Genomic DNA, 21,941 nt, shown 5'->3' with positions numbered 1-21,941 from the left:
AGCCATAAATTTCAATAATTCCATCATCGTGCACACCCACGCCACTCGGCACACAATGGCCGCACGAGAGCGAGGCGTGAAGGAAAACTCACTTCTCATTCGATCACTCGATCGTCATTCGAACAATTGCCGCACGCGAAACGGGCACCAGGCCAAAGAGAAACCATTTGAATTCAATTGAGCCGGAAAGCCGGAGAACCGAATAACAAAGTAGAAGTTGACTGCCTCTTGACAGACGGCAGTGTTGCCAACTGTCATCCGAAGCGAAATCGCAGGCAAACAGCGCGGGCTATTTTTTCGCCATTGCGTGGGAGAAATGATCACTCTTCGACTCGGACCCATCCGCACGCTTCGGGCACTTTTCCGTTCGGTTTTGTGTTTTAGTGATGATGAAACCGTTATTAATTGTCAGTGGCATTTGTACTAAGTAAAGGTGGTGTGTTGCGCGCGCGCTCGCATCGCGCTCAGAAATTAGAAATGAAGCCAAAATATTCGGTAGCCCCATCGCGCAACACAATACTCAATCAGTCGCGAGCGTGGGCGGTCGGGCGAGGATCGTAAAAATAAAATTTAATGCCCAAAGGGAGCCGCCGTTCGCGACGCCGAGTTCGACACAATCGAACACAAAAGTTGCAGCAACCGTCCGTGGGAAACGAACTCGAAGACGGCTGCCTCTGGCTGCCGATGGGATGGGGCAACACCCAGCGGCGATGAAAATGCACCATTTTCAAACAAATCCCGCTCCCGATCGTGCGCACCAGCTGTTGCAGATCGATCTTGCGTCTTGCGAGCGGGCCGGGCAAGATACACATCATTAGCGTGTAAACATAATTAAGAGCCCGGCGTGATCCTTCTGCCGCGATCCGGCATTGGGACCGCCGGCTAGTACAACCACCACGGGACCTCCAGGGCCGCTTGTTTACACGAAAGTGATAAAATATGAAGTAAAACAAACATACTTAATACCTTGACGTGCGTGGCAGGGCGTGCGTTATTGATCGCTCCAATCGAACGGCCTGACGAATTGGGGAGAGTTTTTGGGAGACAAAAAAAGGGTGCCTCAAAATGGCACTTCCTCGAGCGATTGGCTCGGAAAAGCCTTGTGCTCTGTTGCGACGTACGACGATTGGGGAGTTGTAAAAATTGGCGCCATGCGGCGTCGTGGGGTGTCTATCGGGATATCTATGTCTGCATTTTACGACCGGCTACGGGCTGCACACGAGTCGCGTTTGCTTAGACTGATTGCGTTTTTTGCTGGCTTTTTTTAATGGCCGCTCGACGCGAGTTCGTTAGTAGCCCTCCGCCAGTCGGTGGGAACGGGTCGAGCTTGAATCTAATTTAATGAGTTTACGATCTGGCGCGACGCCGCCATTATTGCACTGCATGATCGATGCACAACCCGCGATGCGTTCGTGTTCGTACATTGTTGTCTGTTAGTGAGTGAGTGCGTGCCTGTGGTTGTTGGGGGTTACTTTCACACAAATGACTCATAAACGTGGGGATTGATTGGAAAAGCAAGCCGGCAATGATGTAAAAGCTTCATGCACCGAGGATTGAAGAGATCGGATGCAGCATGCAAGATTTGGTAGGGAAAACCCGTCTGGGAAATGGAAATCCCTTTCCGAGTGCTGTGGCTCGTTTTTCCCGCTCTTTGACCCACAATGCTTACCTTCGGAGGTGGTCGACGATGACTTGATAGCCTCGGTTTGAGCCGCCAGCGCTTTGGTGCGTTCGAGAAGCAGCTCCTGGAATTGTTTCGACTCGTGCGACGCGCTCAGATCCACCGACCTTAGCATACTGCTAGAAACGAAACGAAAAAAGGACAATAATGTAGAGGAAGCTATAAGAGGAAGCGAGTGCTTAAAAAGATATGTGAACGAGGAGAGACGAAATTAAATCGTTTTTACATTCCACGTTGACGAGGAATAATCAAACTTTGACCCGGTGCCGTTGAAATCCACTGACACACATCCGGTGGGAGTTGCAAATGCAAGCCATCGACACGACAAAGGCATATAAAAACGATTTAAAAACCACGCACCGAGATTTGGCTGCCGTAGGGCAGATTTTCCACAGTCGTGATGTTTTTTTCGTTTTAGGAAAAATGCCATCCTACGGTGGACGCGGCAGCCCGCGCATTTTTCCCCGGAAAATTACGTAATGTGTGCGGTACGATCGCACTATGGCAGAAATTCCCTCAGAATCTCCTGCCCACAATGGATTGAAAATTCGACATACTATGTTTCATACTCGTGGGCACAATTTTCCCCCTATTTTAAACCGTGACCGAGGGCCGACCGAGAAATTCCCGGTACGCGTGTCTGACGGGTAAACGAAGGTAAGAGAGAGAGAGAGAGAGTGAGAGTAAAAAAAAATCGGCATACATTCGAGGCATCACTTCAGGGAAGCCCGGTCGATGGGCCGAATGAAATGATGGTGGTTTATGTTTATGTTTACGTGTCGTTTTTGGGCGGTTTTTATTCCGGTTTGGTCGTTCGGGCCGATATGGTGGGGCCGATTGCTAAAGCCCGCGGGCGAATACAACGACTACGACGACTTGGCTTGGTTTGGTGGGTGCGATTTGGTAATGAGATTCAAAAACGTGTGGCAACCATAAAGCGACCAGCCCCGCGTTATTACCTATTTTCCTTTTTGATATCGTCAAAGTCCTGCTGTTTTTCGATGCGCGACTCGAGCCGTACGATGTGCTGCCGTTTTTCCTCCAGCCGATCCTCTAGCCGCTGGATCTGCAGGTTGTGCGACTCCTGAATGTTGGCGATGGCCGTCCGCAGCCGGCCGACTTCCTCGAACAGTAGCGATATCTGCGTGAAGTGAGAGGGAAAGAAAAAAAAGGGGAGAAATGAAACACATTTTAGTCAAATGGATCGAACGACCGTGGCACAGGCGGCATGATTAATGATATGAATGTGGTTCTCGCTCCTGTCTCTCGGCCAGGACACCGACGGTAGCGGGAGCGCTCGGGGAAATGCCCGGAGAATTGACAGCTATCCAAGCTGAGGAGCAAATCGAGTGAGAGATGGCTTTCTAAATGGGTGCAATGTGGTGAGAAATATAATAACCTAAAACTAATTAATTTTCCGTCATGTCGTCTTATTGTGAATCTATTACTCAGTGATAGATTTAAACCGTCAATTCGCCAATTCCTGCCGACATCCGCTTGCTCCAGAGCAGGTGTGTCCTTAAACCAGCGTAGAGCCCCCGCGCAGATGTCGTTGAAGAATTTGTTGTCGGTGAATCTCTGGCCTCCCGAGATTCTCGAGTACTGAAGCGGCCTAATCAGCCACCGAGGGTGATGTCGAAAGTGGTGTCAATTCGTGAAGCAGAAATGTCTGGAATGTGTCGGCCGGATAAATCATTATCCCAGCCTCAACAGCCTTGACTTGAGGTACATGGATCACCCTGTTCAGGAGACTTTTCCCACTCCAGATTGGCTCCTGCTCGGGACGGGAAAAGGGAAAGCGTTTTAAACGCCTCGCTTCCGCGGAGACTTGAAACATGGACAGGGAAAGGATTCGATACCGATTTGATTCATTAATTTTCTTGTCGCTCATCTTCTCGTGCGGGCTAATCTAAGGTAATAACGGGCGAACAGCGAACGTCGACCGGGGCAGGGACTACTGTGCAGGATGGATGCAATAAATCAAAATTGTAAATGCGAAGCCACCAATTTTGGCCGATGTAAATAAGGACGAGGGTTTGAAGAGGCGAGAACCTCCGAAAGGATTCCGATGCTCATTTCCGGTGCCAGAAATCGATCGTCAATCTCGTCCTCCGAAAGGGCTACCGATTTAATTCACAACCGCTGTCTCGCTCCGCCGTTGAAGCGAGAGCTGTGCTGCGAGCATACAAACAGACAGCAAAATCAAATCCTTATCAAACCGGGGCCTGGAATTCCTGGGAACAAGAAACTATTCTGATTCGCCTTCAGGAATGAACAAAGTTTGCTGCAAAACAATCGTCTGCTCGAAGCGTCCTCCCGGAAGGGCGACGGTGGGGTCTGGTAAATGACGCGCGGGAAGCGAGAAGATATACGATGGGAAATTAATATTTTGCAACGGATACGCCAGCCTCGACGTCGTTGAGCGTGTCTTCTTTGTTGGGCGGAAAAATGGCTGCATTTTCCGTTCAACCCTTGCCGGAGCGTCGAGGAAAAGCTCAATCACTCAGCCGCTAAAGCATTCGCAAGATGAGTTTCCTGAGTGATTCCTATCTCCGCCTGCTCGGCGGCCGCCCTGAAGTGCTCTCGGCGGGGCCGTCGTTCATTTTGGCGATGGATCTGCGGTTTTGGAGCATTTCAAAGAAAATCAGCGCCCCGATCCGGAAGAGGTCGGACGTGATGAGGAAATTCGCCGGCAGGAGACGCAGGAACATAAATTCCAATCAAATCCGCACAGCGAGAGATAAAAAAAGGATCATTAGAGGATTGGTCGAAAGGATTTTGCCCATCCTGCGAACGGGCGCCGGTTCTGTTCCACCCGCAGACTTTCGCAGCAGTTATTGACGATGTCGGGATTATTTCGAATCAGTGACTCCGTCCGGGTTATGACAGCGCTGGTCAGGACAGCGGACGGCCACCTTTCATTCGCAGCTTATTGTGGGGATTGTAACATAAATTTCATGTTTTTAAAATCGACGCCGGACATAATGGTGGCCCGGCGTCGCACGTTTTCGTTTCAACTTGTCCTCTGGCAGCCCGTTCGAACGGGAGGATATTCTTTTATCTGCTTCGTCCTAGCCCTGGCGTCCTCGCTGATGGGGGCGCACCGGAATGGGGCGCTATCGTACAGGACGGTTATGGACGCTTGACTCACCCTTCGTGTTTAGCGTCGACGGCACAAGATGAATTAATATTTGGAGATTATTAGGTTAAAAGCAACGACTGATGGTGACGGCGCTTGGAGGCGCTTCTGCAAATATTGAGTATCGATTCCAGGTCCGTGACGGTTGTCTGGTACTTGATGATGGGCAAACATTGACCAACATCGTCTAGCGGAGATCACTCGATCGATATTAATTACAGATAACCGGTGGGGCGTGTCGTGGACATACAGAGTGGAGAGCCATTTGGACGATTCTTTTCGTTCACTGCTGGCGGGCTAATAATATGGCCATACATTACGATTAAAGGAAGCGTCTACGTGAGTGGCATGTGGACGATGGTTTTTATGCGTCCATTTTTCCAAGGAACACATTTTACAGAGCCCTGCGCGGAACGTCAATTTTTCATTATTTACCCCGTTGAGAGGGTGTGTTCGTTCATCGGATGTAACTGTTGATTAATCACTAACGTCCGTGAGTGCCAGCGAGGATCTTCGAGACCTGGGGAATACTCGAGCAGTTGCAAGCGAGAGTGAGTGTGTGTGTATATTGACTAATTTATGACCACCGGATGGATCTTTTGCGAATGCACTGGCGGGACGGCATCCGCACGGCGTCAAAAAGAGAACGTGGGCAGTTTAGAGCATCAATTTATTTTCATTACGCTTGCCTTCATACCGAACAGCCGAACAGCCGAATGCTGCGACGTGGAGTGACACACATATTCTGTTCCATTCTGCGACAAAATCATAAAAATCTTCCCGGCTCTCACAAAAACATCCTGAAGGATGCTCGGGCCAGGAGTCGTTTTCTGGAATATCTTGCCTCGATCAACTGGCCTCGGGTTTTTGGGCGAGTTCCCTTCCGGATGTAGATGAAACATTGTAACTGTTATGCTGCTCTGCTGCGAGCCTGTGGCTTCCAATGTGCGGTTTATGTACTCTGGCCGAGCTGACTGAGCTTGGTGCTTTTAGAATACAGAGTAGGACAATGGCGAGAAAAAAAATCTGGGAGATCCTCATCTACGTAGAGATGTGGTCAGAAAAAAGGGAAAACGAATGCTGTAATCCTTGCATTGAAGAAGGTTTGTTTGTTTTTTGCCTTCTCTTTGGACATTTGGACATTTTTGAGTTCTCTGATGGAAGCCCGAATGCATATAAATTTAATAAATACATGTTTCGCGTGTAGATATGGGTGAAAATAAGACCTTCATGGAATGGCGGAGAGAAGCACTTGATATGTTGGGCAAATGATTGCTGAGAGGCGTCATGATGCTGATGAATACTTCTCAGATGCTGATGTAGAAATTTATGAGCAAAAAATCTAACAATCAAACCATGTTGACCAAGGTGGACGGAAAAAAGATTATATAAAACGGGAATTTCGAATGATATATTCCTCTTAATATTACCATTCCAAATCAGTCGACCATAACGTCTGTTTTTTTTTTCGTCCCTATCGTGATGCTCTTATACGAAAAAGGATGAGCCCAGGTGTCCCAAAATCAATGGAAGGAGTTCCAGTAACCGCCGCAAAAATTCGTCCATTCTGCAACTAACTCACACTCTGTTATGGTCTTTTTTTCGAAAGTGATGGAGAAACAAGTCACAAAAAATATATCATATTTGGAAGCACTCATGGCCTGATGCTTTGTGCGCTGGCAAGGACGCTCTTATTCTTCCGGAACACCACATCGTGTCTATTCAGGGATGGAGGGATCACCAAGTTTATCTGTCATATTATTCGCTCAAGCTCGTGAGTACTTCCCCTTTCTTCTGATATTGCTGCTTTTGGTACCAGTACCGACTAGATCCATCGTACGGGCATGGATTTCCATCGGTTGCCCATTTCACAAGTACCAGTAACGACAGCGATAGCTCCAGCCACTTGGACCCATGCAAAGAGCGAGCCTCAAAGAGGCGAACGAGTATTGAAAAATACTATTTATCTGTATATCAATATGGTGGTAGACGAGCAGTCCGCGAGAAGACCATTATGAATCCCTCCAGGACTGCTCGCGGGTTTGGTTGGTGTCGGTGTTGTAATTAAAAATAAACTCGAAACGATTTTGCAAAAGTGGTGCGCTCCGATACATCTACGCAGATAGCACGTGCAAAAGATGTAGGAAGCGAACAGCTCAAGTGGGACGTGGTAGACAGCATAGGCACTTGAATTTTAACGACTCGATGGATGACTCGAAAAGAAGGCATCGAAAAGACGCCCCTCTGTGAAGTAGAGATTTCAGGAGATCGTTATCAATGCTATAGAAATTGATCCTCATTAGACGGGTAGTAGGCGGTGTTTTCCTTCCCTTTGCAAATGGTGCCCATTTGCAAGTTGACATTTGACAGGTGACGCACGGAGCGGTCTAGTGGTTCCGCAATCCATCGTGTTGACGGTGGAAGGAAAAAAAAAACCTTCACTGTGAGATTTATTGATCGACAAACATCCCCATCTAAGGAGCAACGCGGGCTCGGATAGGATGAAATTTGATTTCGCGCTTCTAGGACGTTCGCGCTGCGTCAAAACGTCATCGGCTTCTATCGGGCACGGCGTGAGTGAGTGTAATCGAATCGTTAAAATTCATAACTTCCACCAGAGCGACACAACTGGACGCGTATCGAGTGCCGGTCAGTTTCGGTCGTGATTGAATTACAAATTTTTCGGTGGACCAGCGTGTCCTGATGAAGGCGTGTCTCGCGCTCATATCATGATTGAATTAGCGTGTCCGAAAAATTGCCCATTGACATCCAGCGCTTCAGCGTTGGACTATTTAGCATAAATGGAGCCGCCCAGCCGCTCTCGTGGACAGCTCTAATTTCATCATCGATGTGAGAGTCTTATGCATGGGAAAATCAAATCTTCCAATGCCGCTCTGCACGCTCTGCCACCATAAAACTGCAGACGGCGAAATGCCTCACGTTGCGTTGCGTCTCGGTATATCACAATGCGCGTATCCAAAAAACGTACAGCAAATAACTCGCACGACATCCACCGTGTCTGTGAGACATCCCATTGAGTCCCGGTCGGCAGGATTAATCTAACTGAAACGGACGATCCTGTCGATGGCATTCGGCGTACGCAAGAGCGCAGTAGTGATAATAATAATAATGACAAAAGAGCAGAAAATCCATGCGAGAGATCACGCAATGCCAGCAAATAATGGCGCAAAAAAAAAACAACGACGGATCCTTGTTCTTTCTGCTAGTGGTTTGTTTTTTTTTCGGTGTGTGTTTGAATGCGCCCACCTTTTGTCTCGCTCTCGGCTCCAGGAGCGGTGGATAGGGCGGTGTGTGGTATGTGGCACTTGGCATTTGAATGTGCGCGGTTTTGTCTTTCGCTTCGTCCCTTCATGGGCCGCGGTCGCTTGGTTGCGTTATTTTGTTCACGCAAATATTTTTTGACAGCAACCAAATAATCTATACCCTATTTTTATGAATATGTAGATGATATCCCCATACCATCGGGTCCGATTGGTGCGCGTTATGGTTTTTGTTTGCTCCCGAGGCCCGGGCCACAATGCGGGGCTTGGGAAAGTGGATGAATCCTTGGCGTGCGAGGCAAAAAGGAACGATCACCAAATTGAAAAATTATGTCCAACCACTCTCCGCGACGGTGGTAGGTTCGGACGGTTTTTGTCCGTCCTCTCGATACCCTTTTCATGCGATGTCCTGTTTTTTTTTCATGTGAGAGCGAGTGGACCATTATGCCATCAAGTTATACGTTGCCAATTTTTTTCTCCGCTAAAACCTCATTGATGATTAGAACATGGGAATGACGCGGCAACGAGATCCTTTCGCAGGGCGTGTGGGAAACGATCCCGTTTCCGTGGCATGAGTGTTGTTTGGCCATTGTTTGGTGCAGCGACGAATTTGTACTAATGGTAGTAAAACAGAACAATTGAAGGATAAGAATAACCGAAAAATATCATAGCCAGTGCGATGTGCGCATGCAGATCCGTAGCATAGTTATTAATGGATTGATGGCGCGTCTTTTTTTTGATATTGAGTGAAAATAGAAACACCCCTACATGAACAAGATCTGTCTTTCGAGCCGAGGCACATGTTTTACGATGTTCAAAGGATTGGGAGTGGGGTTGAATCCTTTTTCGTTTGGTACATTATAAGCAAATGATCCAAGCAGCAAGTGAGGACGATTTATGTATTGAAAGAATGCTCACACAGCACAACTCGCGTGGTGGAGTTTTCCCACCGCACGCTACAGGACGACCCAAATAGATTATTCAAAGTGGCCAAAGAGCACAAGCGCTCTTTGTGCGCATCCGTGGAAAAAGGTTTCAAAATCAACGATACACTCCGACGACTCGACAAGACACTGGCGGTTTGTCCTTTTTATCGCGATGTCGTTCGAGATATTGAAGCACCCGGCCAATGGGGCAAGCTACCCCCAACTGACCATCGGCCATGTAATCCTCTCTAATTCAGTACGCCAACGGTTTTGGAGGACATCGGCAGTCCGGCCAGCACTGGGACGCACATATATACATATATATCATATCACCACTCCACTTCGGGATGCGAAAAAAGGCCACGAATAATGGCACTTTTCGGCGCTCACAGCCAAGGGACAGCAAAAGTAGAAAAAAATGGCAGGAAAGGGCTGGAAAATTAGAGTCCCCACGTCAGAGGAAAAGGGTTGACAGCATTATGGGGACGCACGGTGGTCGAGAGGTTGAAAAATGTATAAGTAATAATCATTACCCGAACGCAACCGAAATGACAAACGGGTCCACGCCTCACCCCCAGGGGGATGTGGCAGCATTTAGGACGCAAGGGGCGCATCTTGTGCGGCCGGTGCTTTTGGGCCGTTATTGTTGGTTTGATTCTCATCCCTTTTCACCCACGTCCGAACGCGTTCGGGCGCAAGGATTCCCGGCAAGCGGATCCGCTTCCTGGCTCCGGTTAATGGATGTGTGTGGCTCTTTTTTCCACCGTCGACCGCTTGAAAATGAACCCTTTATTCTGCTACCCGGCGAAACCTTCGCCAGCTACCACTCGGCATCGGCAACCGCGGGAGCGATGGGTAACATTATAAAACATAAATTTATGCGCGTTTTAGAACACGCATGAGCATCCGTCCTCATCGTCCTCTCGCGTTGTCATAGAGCGCCGAGGGCGTTGTGTGATAAACAACAGTGGGCAGCATGAAGGGGAAAAAAAGGACTCTGCGGGAGGCGTTACAAAAAGGATGAAAGGAATCAGGCCCGGGCCTGTTTTTTTTTTCTGCTGAAAAGTGTGTGTCTGTTTGTGTGTGTGTGTGACGTTGCTTGAGGGAAAAGCCTAGGCATTGCGAACGCACGGGAAACGGCGCAAGCAGCGAATGGATGATATCGCCAAGATTCGTCATTGTGTCATATCAAGAATCGGTGAAAAATTGCCGTCCTCCCCCCAGCACGCGACCAGGCATCCTATCCTCACTCGAACGCGAGAGTGAGAAAGCACGAATCCATCCATTAATGGAGCTCCATCTATGGCGGGCTTCGATGCGGCTGCGGCTCATTTGTGTCGAACGCGAGAAAACAGCTCATTGGGAAGGGAGAAAAAAAAGAGGAAGATATACTCCTGAAACCCCAATTCGAAAAGGACTCATTATCGAAATGCATTCTCGTAATGGATTTATAGAGAGGCCTGCTCTTCGCTCCCTAGAAGGCTCTAGAAGGCGGGGTACGGCCTGAAATGACTTGTTGAAATATGCGACTGCCCGCGAATGGGGGTGGCGAAGGACGAAAATAGATAATAGCAATTTTTCTTGTTTTTTCTGCGACTGCTCAAGGCGTCATTGTGCAGACTTTGGCTTCCTGTGTCGAGCAGCGATTCCATTAGGCAATCCGAATACCGAATCGCTGATCGTTGCATTAAGTGATACAAAAATTATGCTTTGCTTACGATCCCCTTTGCTTGCTTTGTTGTTATTTGTCAAGGGCTGCAAAAGATGGATTTCGCTTGTTCGGGTTTGTCCAGGGATACACATACCTGCGGAGAAAAAAATAGAAAGAAAAAGAACAACATCAGTTTTTGTTTTAGGGGTTTCATTAGGCGCGCAGAGCGTTCTCATAAATCATAATTTGGAAAATTGCGAGGCAAATGAGCGTCGGAAGCTCCCCGGAACCGTTGCTCACTCGAACCCTTTTATCAGTGCGCAACTATCGGGCTTTTTATCTGATTTAAATAAAACACGAAAACTTTTCCTTTCTCCCGATTCGGACACACGTGCCCCCAGCGAGGCCACAAGCGAGCCAGTTCTCCCGTGTCGATGCTTTAGCAAATCGTTGTTGGACGATAATTCATTTAAAAGTCAGAAACAATTTTTAACCAATCGCAGACGCGCCAGACGAACAACACAAACACACACGCACACATACGAGGACCTCCCGTTCCGGAAGAGCTGGAGAGACTTTTCCGGAAGGCCTCGCTGGACACAAGCCCACACCAGTGAGTTTCTGGCACCGGAAAGGGGAGAAAGTTCCAAACGGAGCAACGACGCAGTTAGTGGTAGTGGTGAGTTCGGTGCAACTAATCCTAACCTTATCTCTGTCGTATCACCGTTGCTGTGCCGGAGTTCGGTACTCGTGAACAAGGAGCTGGTTCGGATTCGTGTCTTCGATCGTAAACAGACCTAGACCGAGCCATCCCTTATCCGCACGGGCTGCCATAAATAACCCAACCCCTAGCCGGTTCATGGCTTCTGGCCGGGGCGCAGGAGATGGCTCGGGCTTAACGTGGACTTAGTGGCCGTATGCCGGGGTACAGATATTTTAAAATAATATTTTGCAGGATTTCAATTTTTAGTTTTCCTTCCGGCCGCTCGTTCCACTCTCTCGGGGGGTGAGATATCAACTAAACATCAGAGCAAACCCCAAAAATCGTCGATTTGAGCGGAGGCACTCCGAACGGTTCTCCGAGGACCGGTGGTTATGGTCCGTTTGATTCCCCCGGCCGAGGATTTCGGGGGATTCGTCCCGGAATTTATGCATTTCTTTTCATGCGTTGGCTTTTGCGTGCGCGAGAAAGAGTGAATTTATGCTTGGGCATTGGGCCGGGCCCGGTTGCGGAAGGTGGCCCTATTTATGTGCTTCCTTTGTTTTTATTTTTTTGTTGCACCAGGACTCGTTTATCCCATGGTCAGGACTCGTGAAGCGTCCTTCAGAGGCTTCGGTTCGATCGGCTGAATTTAATTAGCAGCGGCAAACCGGGCAAGCGGCAGTCCGAGTTAATCGGAACAGATCTCGTTTCGATGGAAACCTGGAATTAACTGCCACGGGCCGACCAAAAGCAGTGTGCGTTGGTGTGTGAATGTGTGGGAGTGTAGACGGGCTGTCCTCGATAATAATCTCTAATCCAATAATCATTATCTGGTGAAATTGGACGCATCCTAGCTGCGCGACAGGGTACGCAACGCGTGTAAGCCAAGGTGGTTTTCCTTTTTAAGCGCGTGGGCCTAGGGAAAGGACTTCGCTGGCGAAAGGACCTCTGGGAGCTCGCAGGATAACGCGAACGGCGAGGGAGAGGAGGTTGATTTAAAAATTCACTGAAGCAAATCATTGAGATTCGAGTCCGCCGGGCTGTAGGCGGACGGAAGTGGATCCGATTGCTGGATTGCAAACGGAAACCGAACCGCGAAAGTGGACGCATAAGGAAATCGACTACTTAAGCGTTCGTCCGTCGACGCGAGGGGGTTCGACCAAGGAGGCGATGGATGGACGGCAGGTGGAGCAGCCAATTGAATTAATTTACTACGAAAGCAGATCATTCAATTAAGTCACGTTTTTCGCTGTCCAACCAAGGAGTCCGGACACTTTTCCGCTACATTTTTCCCTTGCTTTCGGTTGTCCGCTTTGCTCGATGCTGTTTTATGAGGGTGGCTGGGAGGGTGTTCGGTGGGTTGGCCCACGTTTCAATCGTTTGATACACTTTTTTCTACTATGCGTGGTGTTTTTTCCTCCGCCAAGGAGGATGAAAACTTCATTATTTACAGACAAGCGGCCGACAACGACGACGAAGTGGATAGCAGCGAGTTTTTTACTGCATTCGTCCTGGCTGCAAGAACAAGTTCTGGCCCGTAACGAAAGTCGAAGTCAAACGCAAATTCTCGACCGCCAACCAATGGAGTGTGCATCGCTTGGTCTCGGACCGGGCCTGATCCCCTTGACGACATTCAATCATTTGATCCCAGGCGGCACCAGGCTGGGGCGGGATACGGTGGTGAGGAAAATTGGAAAAACGGTAGTAAACCGGTAAGCATCCCTGGGACGCAGCCCTCCAAAGAGGAGCAATAATGATAATAACAACATTAAGTGTCTTTAATTGTTTAATTAGTGAAACGAAGCGTGAAACTGAAAGCCACCACTTCGGGCGGCTGGAAAATATCCTTAAATTTCGTCCAACGGTAGGGTGGGTTTTCCTTGCGCCGTTAGGAAGCTAGACAAAAAAAAACACCCAATGTTTAGGAAAAGCGCTGGATACCGGAGCAAGATACTGGAGAGGGTCGCGGACCAATCGATGGCGATGGGCGGCTTTATCACTTTTCAATTAATATTCAAATTTAAGGCGACTAAATTCCTAACGGACCGTGCGAAAATCGGTCACGGACCATTGGTGGCGTGACTGGCGTCCGGTCGAAGGCGTCCGAGGGAACACCCGGTAGGGAGATTTCAGTTGGCGAGAAATTGATTTCCTAATTCGATAAGATTGAGACGCCGGATGGATTCGCCACTCGATGGTAACGGCAGACGAGCAGCACGAGCGCAGGATGTAAGCAAATGACCGAATGCTCGTCTCGCCGGAATAGAACTCCCTTTCCAGGCCGGAAGCTAATGGGGAGGAATCGAATCAAGAAAGGCGGACCCCGGTCGGTAGGTCGGGCTGGAACGGGATAGTTCATAAAATAGTTCATTTAATATTTAAATCAACTGGGAAAAGTCGACAGTCCTTCCCCACACCCACCATCAAATGGGACTACCGCTTTGACGGCCATTTCGGGCGCACAATTCTTGCCGCTGACCGTTAGGAATCGTGACTGGAAAAGGCGATAGACAATCGGGCCTTCGCCCTGCGCCCTGCGGGTCTTTCTTTTAATTTTTCCTTTCCGGCTTCCTCGGTCCGCCTCGGACGGCAGTCGAACAGTTTGGTTCAATTTATCATTTCACATAAATATTATTCCTCGCCCAGCTCACCCTTCGGTCACGGGAAGCGTGAGATGCTGTCGCCGGAATGGCTGCACGATCGTCCCGGCCCATCATTTCCATCAAGCATTTGAATGCGGCCGTCAAAATTGTCCCTCATCGGAAAGTTTCGTCCAATCGGAAGGACGGCAGCTAGTGGAAGAGCGTCGGCAGCTAGTGATTTATAATATTTAATAATAAAATAAATACCAAAAAAGCGAAGATGAACCCGGAAATGTCCGTTCGGAACGGACCGACATTTGCCGGGCGGTTCAGGACATCGGGCTTCCCCGTTCATCGGAAAAACTGAGGCAAAAATGTCACCACAACCAACCTCACCCCTAGGTGCTGGTGGACTTTAGTTGTCTGCACATTTTCCTACTCGCTCACTCAGTCGGACTAGCGGGTGAAAATCAATACCCCAACCCCTCGAAGGGAGCGATTTTGTCGCCTTCTGGATGCACTTTCTTTCAGCCGAACCTCTCGTACCTCGTTTTTATTTGTATTATATACCACCGTAGTGGGTTGAAGTGGGCTAGAGTGGGTTGAGGTGATTTTTGACGAGCGAGAAATGAGAAGGGACAGATGGATCGGTCGAGGTGGTTGATTTTTGGAATACAAATTTTTAGGAATTTTGATTAAAAATATTCCTCCCATCCTGCAAGGGAAGCCTTAAATTATTAGAGCCGAATGGACGTACGTGTGTATTTTGAATAGATCAACCCTAAACCGAGGAGGGAAGGGCTAGTTTTCAGACCATCTCAAACTTTGTCCCCCAGAATGACGCATCTATTGGAAACGGGTTTTTGCGAAGAATGAAACATGCAAATTTCCGCTTCGTCTCCACACGGATGACGATGAAGAAGAAGAGTCAAAAAATACCCAGAAGGTAAGTTTTTATTGAATACAATTACCCATCTCCTAGAGCCGGGCTAGCGGCGTCGCGTAGCGCAAAAGCGGAAGGATTGCTACTACAATAAGAGTTAATTAATGTAATTATGGCCAAACTTTGGCACAACGCAAGAGTTCGGGGCACGTTCGTGGAAGCATTTCCCCACGGAAAAAGAATCGAACTCACTCGGATGCAGTGGCCGTGGGCGCGAATGTGCGACTCGCACCTTGTCCCGTACCGCGCCCAAAATAGTGATGAATTTAATTTTAATAAATTTGCAAGTATCTGTCGGTGCTGGGCGATTCGCTGATTGCTGGAGCAGCGACAGGAGCAAGATTTTCCTTCACCATTGATGCAGGTGCAACCGGTTTCACGGAACCGGTACATCGTTTCGATTTAAATTCTCCCCAAAAGCCGAGAACGTTGACTTCCCATCAATGCCACCTCGAACTCGACGGCTGTCGAGAGTTCGTCAGTTCACACGGTGCCTCATCTGGGCCACGTTCCCTCTTCCTCACGCTAATCGATACAGCCCTTCACGAGAATGCCGACCTACACCGACACAGGGATGCGAACGCTATTGAAGCGTTGTCTCGAAGACGCTCTTGAGATTAGCTTTTCCACCAGCACGGGCCGGGACGACTTGGCAACTCTCCCCAACTATCGCTCCAATTCCAATTCAGCACCTTTTCAAAAGCGATCTACACATCGCCCGGATGGTCTATTGATATTGAAATCGAATTCAATAAATTAATTCAAGTATGTGATGTATCTGTTATAATTTATTAATAGAATTATTAAGCAGAAGATCTGATGCTCCACCCGCTCCGCTATGGAGCCGCATGCAAAGCTAATCGGGAATCGGCTTCTGTGCCGAGGAATGCGAGCAATTTCTCACCCACTTCTCGAGAAGTCGTCGTTACTTGTCCCCTCCGGGCTCCCTCGTCCCGTCACGAGCTGTCTTTGTTGGACTCGATTCAATTTTCCTAAGCACAGACCGACCGGCTCTGGATCCTCGCCTGATGGAGCCCTTATTAACATGTTGTCGTATGTTTTGCATGCGACGCTTAGCTCGTGTGTGTGTATGTGTGTGGTTGTGAGTGTGTGCTAGGACTGCTCAAGAATATCGCAGCAAAAATCGAACTCATCTTCCTGCTTTCAGCTGTTTTGGATTAGGCTGCTCCAAGCCGGCTCGAGAGTCAACCCAAGACGAAGACGATGATTCGCTGTGACACCACACCACTGCCCCCGGCTGGCCCGGGGTACGATATTCAAAGATAATACAATAAAATTGAATATTAATTGAATGATAAATAACGCCTTTGAATGGTTTTGGTGGGAAATTTGAATTTCTACGGCTGGGTGCAGTTTCGCCGCCCAAGAAAGCGACCATGCCAATGGAACGGGCGTGTGCAATGGTTGAGCGGCGACACATAGGCAAAACACGGCAGGCTCCAGCAGCCAGCTCTGCCGAAGATCCCGGTTTGGAATTGAAATGAATTACTAAACCAATTTATGAAATATATGCTACCGAAGCAGTAGAAGCAGCATCAGCAGCAGCAGCAGTAGCACCGGCGAATAGTTCGAATGGGAAAGTGGTTGATGATGGTGTTATAGGTGGCCGTGTTGGGTGATGTAGTGGAGCAGTTAGGGTTGGTTACATCGGCCCGGCTGATGCACAACTCAAAATGACAGCGTTCAAGAGTGGTTCTGAGAGCGAACGAGAGCAGCGAGAGGAAGTTTGCGACTCGTGGTCGTTGTGACAAATGGCATCACGATTCGTGGCGTCGACTGGGAGAGAGGACGGGACAAGCGGGACCGGAGCTTTGGGGAAATTGGAATACTAAATTGATCGTTTCCTTATTTCGATAACTTGTTATATACGAGCATTGTGCAGGGCCCGCCATCGGGGACATAAATAATGAATGCCATTCTGGTCGTGAGTCCGTGGCACTTTGCTGAATGAACTTTAACTGGAATAGATGGAAAATCATCATTCCAGCCACCGCGGAGACCTGTATTGGAAGCAAGTACACAACCCAGGGTGGCAGCAAGGGTGCAAATGGGACGTACGCCCATTACGAGCCATTGCAACAATAGGCAGCCGAGCCGAGCGAGTTTGGGGCTGCTGTTGCAGTGAATTGATTTGTTTCGTGATTACGATGACGAAAACACTAGATTTGCCTCTGCAAACGATGGTGGGAAATAATGTACGGTACTGTGAAATACATCCGCCATTTGTGTGAACAAAAAAAAAAGTACGCTTGTAAATGTAGAGCGAAAGAATCGTTTTAAATTCTCCGAGGTCCGAGGATTTATAGGCTTATTGGCTATGAAAACGATTGGTACAGTAGCGCTTACACCACAAAGCCGTTATCTGTTAATTAAAAAAGGTATTGAGTGTGCGGCTCTGGCGAAAAGGCTCCCAACTCCCGGTAAACTCCGACCGGATGTAATAAATTATTTCATACAGCGCCTTTTCCACCCGTGCTTCTTGCCACACTCACACAGGCATACAAACCGAACCGTCGAGGCGAAGAAAACACTGCCCGAAAAAAAACACAACTACTTCACGTAAATGCATAAATCCAATATCATAATGACAGTGATGTTGGCTGCTAGTGATGAACGATCGAAAAGAGGGCTGACAAACGTCTGGAAAGGGAGGAATAACGAAAAAAAGTTGATCGTCGCATCGCGTTGCATCGTAGAACGTGGCGCAGAGGAATGAACCGCAGCGCTCGATGCAGCGAGCAGGACAGAACGAAGAAGAAAGCATAAACGACCGAAAACCCAGCGACGAAAAGGGTTCCGAAGAGGGCCGGAAAATCCCTCCATATGATTCAATGTTCCAGAATGAAAATGCGTAATGAGCAACAGTAGCCGAGAACTGCGGCAATCGCCCGGCGAGGTCGGTGGAAAATGAATTATGATATGCATTTCTTCCTGGCCAAGGTTCTTGTTGTTTTAGCCGTTGTTAGCTTAGAGACTGCGGTCCCGTAAAAGACGGCAAACGACGACAGCCAGAATAGGTTTCCATCGAGTGGGTTGCTTTCGATTCAATATAAATAAAATCGAGGCATGCTTCAACTTTCGCTGTATGCTGCCTGTTGTTGCGGTTCAGTTCATTTGACGTTTTGCCGTCTCCCCCGTGTGTCTTACTATTCCCACGACACCCCATACTGCTCCCGGACCGGTGCAACTGGGCTTATGCATTTTTCACGCAACTTATCTGACGACCCACTGGCTTTCTTCTTCCCTCTTTCGGGGTGCCTCTCTTTCTCTCGTGCTGGCTTACTCGTGCACGCGTTCGCTCTCTTTTACTCTCTCTCTCTCTCTCTCTCTCTCTCTCTCTCTCTCTCTCTCTTGCTCGAGTTTTCCGTCTCCGCCTGCAGTGCCCGTTCGCTTTCGCATGATCACTAGCAGGCAGAACCGGTGCAAAAACTTCTCGAGAAGAGCGCTTGGAAAGAACATGCTGGGGCACAAACATTTCATATCAAGTGCAACATAATTTCGCGGTCATGGCGTTATCGTGGTGGCGATAGGGACGGAAAGCGCACGCTATAAATGCATTCCGAGCGCACCACAAACACACAAACACACGTACACGTACATACATACACTCGATACGATCCACTTGGGGACACTCACCCAAACCCCACCGTCACGAGCAGGGGGAGTTTTTTTCTTTTTCTCTAGCAAGCCAAGTGCGGAAATTGATTTATGGCCAGTTTCTTGCAAGTGCCATAAATTATGATTCCTTCCACCGAATCCACGGAACCCAAACTCGCAAGCGAAAATCGTAGCCCCAGGGTGCACTGCACTGTGCTGGAGCGAAACAACAGAGCGAAATAAAGCAACCTCTTTAACTGAATCCACACTCACTGACACGCACGCACACGAGGTAAACAAAACAAAAACACTGCACATCGGGTGGATGCGTTCCTTAGGGGTCGGAAAAGTCGTTTCCTGACCGCGGCATCAAGCATCGCACAATTGCACTCGTATCGCACGCGTGTCGCCTGTCAGGACGAATATTTCCTACCTCCATCATGGCCGGCCGGTCGGTTGAGTTGGTGCTGGTGGCTGTGGCTGAAGAAGCTGGAAATTCCGTTCCACGGTCACGCAGGGGTTTTCACGCGAAAAACGACACATGCACTCGCGCGAGGCTCACAGAGAGGTTCGTCTCTTAACGCCAAAGCTCGTTGAAGCAATTTTACGCGGGCCAGAGCCTGCTCACAAACCACCGATCACGTTTGGTCCGGTCAGAGAAAAAATGCACCACCGAGAGCGTTTAATTGACGGCCAACGTACAACGCAACAAACACCTGCCCACTCACGGCTGCCGATTCACCGACACGTTTCCACCACATCACGAGCCGCTGCGATCGAACCGAAAAAGATGTTGCCGTTCCCTGCTCTCGCGGGCCGTGGCGGTTTCGTGTTGCACAAAAATTATTCTGATGTCGAATTGTTTATTTTCCGACGGCGGACCCCCGGATTCTGTCGTCGAGATGCCGAGCGCGACTGGTCGTGCGAGCGAGAGCGCAAGCGATGTCGCGCCGCCTAGTGCGGGCGAGAGCGCAAGAGCGCCGAATGCGTGCGCGAGAGCGAGTGCGAAAGAGCGCCGGCGCTGGCGCTCTCTGCCGAACGCACTCGGCATAGTGAGAAAAGTGAGTGAGTTGGTGAGATAACGAGAAGCGAGAGCATCTCACGGTGTCAAGCGCGCGTGGAAAGAGCGCGTACGATAGCGCGCGGTGTAGCGTGTGGTCTCGCTCTGATCGGATTGCGCGGAATAAAATGGGATGAGTTTAGTGTGTTCCCCTTCCATCGATTTTTTCGGATTCCTCTTCGACACGGCATTCGTTCTGTTCCCCTTCCACGGGATGCACCGGAGCTGCGCGATGCAGGACTTCTTTCTTTTCACGCGCGCGTTTCCGGGAAAGCGAAACAGCTCGTCGAGATCTATCCAGCTTTAAGACCGCCTGGTGTGCGTTCTCTGGAGGCTCTCTTTAAAAGGCTACGACCCGTGGCGGACCGATGGCAAGCTAGATGGCCACGTGAGCCTTCAATAAATCATGGCTTCATTTATGAGCGAGTTAATTTCCATCAGCATTTACACTTGTCGTCAGCTGATGATAACCGTCTGTTTGCCAACGTAACGCCCCAACGTCTATTTGTGCCTTGCCGTACTCACCCCTATCTCCTAGCTGGGGTCTTCGCGGCCCCTTCGTTGGGCTTCTTTGTTTTTCTTGTTATTCACCTCCGTCTTCACAGTACTAGATTGCTCCATTTTCGGTAATAGTCCACACTTAAGCCACTCGTCACTCGCGTGTACTTGTGCGTGTCTATCTTCTGGCCAGCCTAGCCAGAGAATCCTAGCGAGTTCGCGGTGCAGATGGAGCCGGGTGTGATTTGTTTTGCGACTGTTTGATTTAGTTCGAGTGGATACGCTTTTTTGTTCCTCGCTCTATTTAAAGTTCTTATCTGAGTGTATCATAATCGTAAAATAAAATCGTGCGCTTCGGAAAAAAAAAACAAACCGAGCGGTCCTAAAAAACAACTACTCGCAGCACGAGTCGTTGCGACGCGAGCGCTTGGTGATAAGGGTGGACGCTGCGAGTGAGCAAACGAACACAACAAAAAAAATGAAAAAAAAAAGAAGAAGCTTTGTGTACCCAAGCATGTGGGTGGTGTTGTACGATAAAAAACACAGCCACGGTTGTTACATCCACGGGCTTACAGGGACCCCGAGAACGGCCCGATAATGGGGCAAACAGTGCACGTCTGTTTGACAAGAGGAGTTAACAATAAATTTTATTAATCAATGTCACTTAGTATCTCCTCTTAAATGGTCGCGTTTTTTTTTCACTCCCACTCCCAGCCCTTCGTTTCGCCCTTCGAATGGTGGAGACACACGAGCGAACGACTTTGAGTTGACGCGTTTTGAGGAAGGGATTAATTAAACATTAAACAATTAACCGACACATTAACCGGCCTCTAGTTTGTCACCGCGAGCTCGAGCGATGGAAACGGTTAGGCAGCCACGTCACCGCTTGGTGGATGGCAAGTAAATTTGATTTAATTACATTCGGTTGCGTTGGGGAGTACTCGGGCGGGCCGTTGTTGCTATCCGGTTGCGCAATGTGACCCAAAAAAAGAACTTCACCAACCTTCGAGATCCGAGGCGTTTCGGAGCCCAATTGCACCACCGTCTGCGAGGTCCGATTGTCGTCATTTGCCAGACAAGCGCTCGATCCATCACGATCATTTAGATCGCAATGGAACTACTGCACCCTTTAGTAAGCGATGAGTTTGTGCACGCTGCGATATCGTTGCCCCGTTAATTCAGCCAAAAAGATGCAGATACACATTAGACGCAGCTGAAGCAACAATCAAAAGTAGTCCTAAAGCATTCTCAGAAAGTGTTTGATTTCCTGAGAAAATCTGTATCTTACGTGGAAAAATGCCTATACTTGGCAGGGGTTGGAATAGTTCCTCGTAGGTGTACTCTTTCATCATTTTGTTTTCCTCAACCCAAGAAATCCATGCTTCAGTCCATCTGCTCGACACCTTCCAATCATCCCGCTCGAAGATTCTTGAAGCCGGATTCGTGTCACTTTGGATGCTCATCAGCGTGGTTTCATGCCGAAGCGAACGATGGCTATAATTTATTTTTATAATTGATATGCAAATCCGGTATCGTTCTCCGCGGGGTTTTGTTTCGGCTTCCACAATCTTACCGCGGATCGTGTGTAGCGAAAACCGGAGCTGGCGGAAAACATTCCGAAGCAAAACGGATCCAGTGGAAAGCTGCGTCTTTCCAATGCTCGCCTGTGCGGAGTTTCCCTTTCCTGCGTTGGCGAGCAAACGCAGAAAAAAACTTTGTCTATTTCCCTTTGGCTTAGAAACGGTTGCCCGAGCAGCATGAGTTCTGATGGCGCGCTAGTGGTGGAAGTAATTTCCAATTCAATACATACACCATTCCAACACACGCGCAGCACTCGAGAACGGGGCGGAAAAAGGACA

At 48.9% G+C, this 21,941-nt stretch overlaps 1 protein-coding gene across 1 annotated transcript in view; it reads right to left on the bottom strand.

Moving 5' to 3' along the window:
- The window catches only part of LOC128722082 (homeobox protein cut), a 151,751-nt gene that overhangs the window by 24,401 nt on the left and 105,409 nt on the right, over nt 1–21,941 (bottom strand). Inside the window, exons 4-5 of the mRNA XM_053815905.1 lie at nt 2,641–2,822; nt 1,670–1,797 (exon numbers count right to left, since the gene is read on the bottom strand). Of these exons, the coding sequence (XP_053671880.1) occupies nt 1,670–1,797; nt 2,641–2,822 (310 nt within the window). The remainder of the gene's footprint in view (nt 1–1,669; nt 1,798–2,640; nt 2,823–21,941) is intronic.

This window comes from Anopheles nili, chromosome 2, assembly GCF_943737925.1.
Source record: "Anopheles nili chromosome 2, idAnoNiliSN_F5_01, whole genome shotgun sequence".
NCBI classification, from domain to species: Eukaryota; Metazoa; Arthropoda; class Insecta; order Diptera; family Culicidae; genus Anopheles; species Anopheles nili.
This window is presented reverse-complemented; position numbering and strand designations above follow the sequence as displayed.